General features: G+C 39.7%; 1 gene segment (V, D, J or C); it reads right to left on the bottom strand.

Annotated features, from left to right (window-relative positions):
* Positions 1-900: 900 nt before the first annotated feature.
* On the bottom strand, positions 901-1,801 carry LOC127678726 (immunoglobulin kappa variable 2-30-like). The segment is given in 2 exon segments: positions 901-1,327; positions 1,695-1,801. Coding segments are annotated over 2 exon segments (441 nt in total).
* Positions 1,802-2,405: the final 604 nt, after the last annotated feature.

The raw sequence follows: 2,405 nt of genomic DNA, 5'->3' as shown, positions 1-2,405 counted from the left end.
CCCACCCCCTCTTCCCTGTCCTGGTATTCCTCTACACTATGGCATCAATTCTTTCCAGGACCAAGGGCCTCTCCTCCATTTACTTTCTAACAAGACCATCCTCTGATGATGATGTGTCTGGAGCCATGGGTAATTCCACATGTACTCTTTGGTTGATGGTGTTTTTCCCTGGGAGCTCTGGGAGTATTGGGTGACTCACATTGTTGTTCCTCCTGTGGTGCTGTAAACCACTTTAGCTCCTTGGATCCTTTATCTCCTCCATTGGGGACCCTGTGCTCAGTTCAATGGCTGGCTGAGAGTGCCTCCGTCTGTATTTGTCATGCACTAGGAGAGCCTTCCAGGTGATCCCAGTCTTGCTGTCTTACTCATCTCTCTCCTCACCTTTTCCTTATATCCACTCTGGAACACATTCATGGGACCACCCTCCAGCAATTATGCCAGAATCACCAACATCAACATAAAGACTTAAGAAACATTGGAAAGGAAGCAAACTTAAATTTCTAAATGTTATACTGAATTTCTGGTTACAATGTCCCTTAGAAAATAAAATCCACATATTTATTTTAAAAGACATTTAAATAATGCTCCCAAAGTCTACTGAGAAATAAAAAAAAGCAAATGGATAGACATCTGAGCATTTAAAAATCTGAATGAAAATTTAACATAAACACATACTTCATTTTTAAAAACCAATAAAATGAAGATCAACGAATTAATAAGAATAGTTAAAATCATCAAAACTCAGCTAGATTAATGAGATGAAATTCTCCTGATGCAGAGGCAACACAATGGCTATTACAAGAAGGACCAGAAATTGGTGATACTTGAGATCTAGTCAGACTACTCATCTAGTCAGACTAGTCTAGCCAGAGCTATCAGCTGCAGTTACTCAGGTTCCTCAGCCCCTCCCTCTCTGTCACACACAGAGAGCTCTGCTACTCTCTAGTCAAGCAACACATTGCCAGCTGTGCAACCCTAGGGAAGTAAGTTTTGGTTAGAGACTGTATCACTGTGTGAGGACCATGTCTAACTTGCATGCAGTAATAAACTCCCAAATCCTCAGACTCCACTCTGCTGATTTTAAGTGTAAAATCTGTGTCTGATCCACTGCCACTGAATCTGTCAGGGACTCCACTATCCAGTTTGGAAACTAGATAGATTAGGAGCTTTGGAGACTGGCCTGGCCTCTGTAATAACCAATTCAAATATGTCTTTCCATCACTATATAAGAGGCTCTGACTAGACTTGCAAGAGATGGAGGCTGGTTGTCCAATGGCAACTGACAAAGACAGTGGAGTCTGAGTCATCACAACATCACCGCTGGTTTCTGAAATTATAATACAGTAGTGTAAAGTCATACACAAACTTCCTGAACAACTTTTGTGAAATATTTTATGTTATTATTTTCAAGTAAGATCCTGGCAGTTTTAAGATATAAACTATTATATATCAAATGATTTTTCACAAAACAAGTAATTTGAAGGTTCTAAACACAAAAGTATATACAATCTATGTCAGATTATTGATCTTAGCATAACAACCTTTCCATCTGGAATTTCCCATTAGGGTGTAAAAAAACCTCACATGCCTATCCTGGAGAATGTACTTGCCCCATCACAAATGAACAGTACACACAGGCACCTAGAGATCACCCTCCATTCCCATTCTCCTCCCTCACCATTCACACTCCTTACTCTGAATCCAGAGCATGAGCAGAAACAGGAACTGGGAAGCAATCATCATTGATGAGATGAACTTGGGAGAGTGGTCAATGAAGGCAAGAGTACAGCTGACATTTTATCTCAGGCCAGCAGGGTAAGGACCTCCCAAGGGAGAAATATGCAAAGGCTTTGGTCTTTATAATAGTGTACATGGAGGGGACAGTTATGTGGGTTTCTTGAATGTGAAAAATAACTCAAAAAGTGGAAGTAATAAAAGAAAATGTGGTTACTGAAGGGAGAATATCAGTATGTTAAATGACTGTCAGTACAGTTCAAATCACATTAATATGGATCAACAAATTAGTGTTCCTGTGTAGTTTGAAATTTACTTTAATTTTGTTAAATTTATACACAAACAACTAAATTGCAAAGAAGGGTGGAATATAATTGAGACACACAGCTAGTTATCACCAGATGTGAAATGAGCTCCAAAAACTTTGTGTTCATAGTCTCTAGTACACTGAAAGAATACATGATGGAGGCTTCTGCCAAAACTACTGTCCATGGACTTACTGAATGCCTTATCCATCATCATGGTATTCCACACAGTATTGCTTCTGACCAAAGAACTCATTTCACAACCAGAGAAGTGTAACAATAGGCCCACAATCATGGAATCCACTGGTCTTATGATGTTCCCCATCATCCTGAAGCAGCTCGTCTGTTAGAAAGATGGCCTTTTCA

This window comes from Apodemus sylvaticus, chromosome 2 (genome assembly GCF_947179515.1).
Source record: "Apodemus sylvaticus chromosome 2, mApoSyl1.1, whole genome shotgun sequence".
NCBI lineage: Eukaryota > Metazoa > Chordata > Mammalia > Rodentia > Muridae > Apodemus > Apodemus sylvaticus.
Note: the sequence above shows the minus strand (reverse complement) of the source record. Positions and strands in the feature narration are given on the sequence as shown.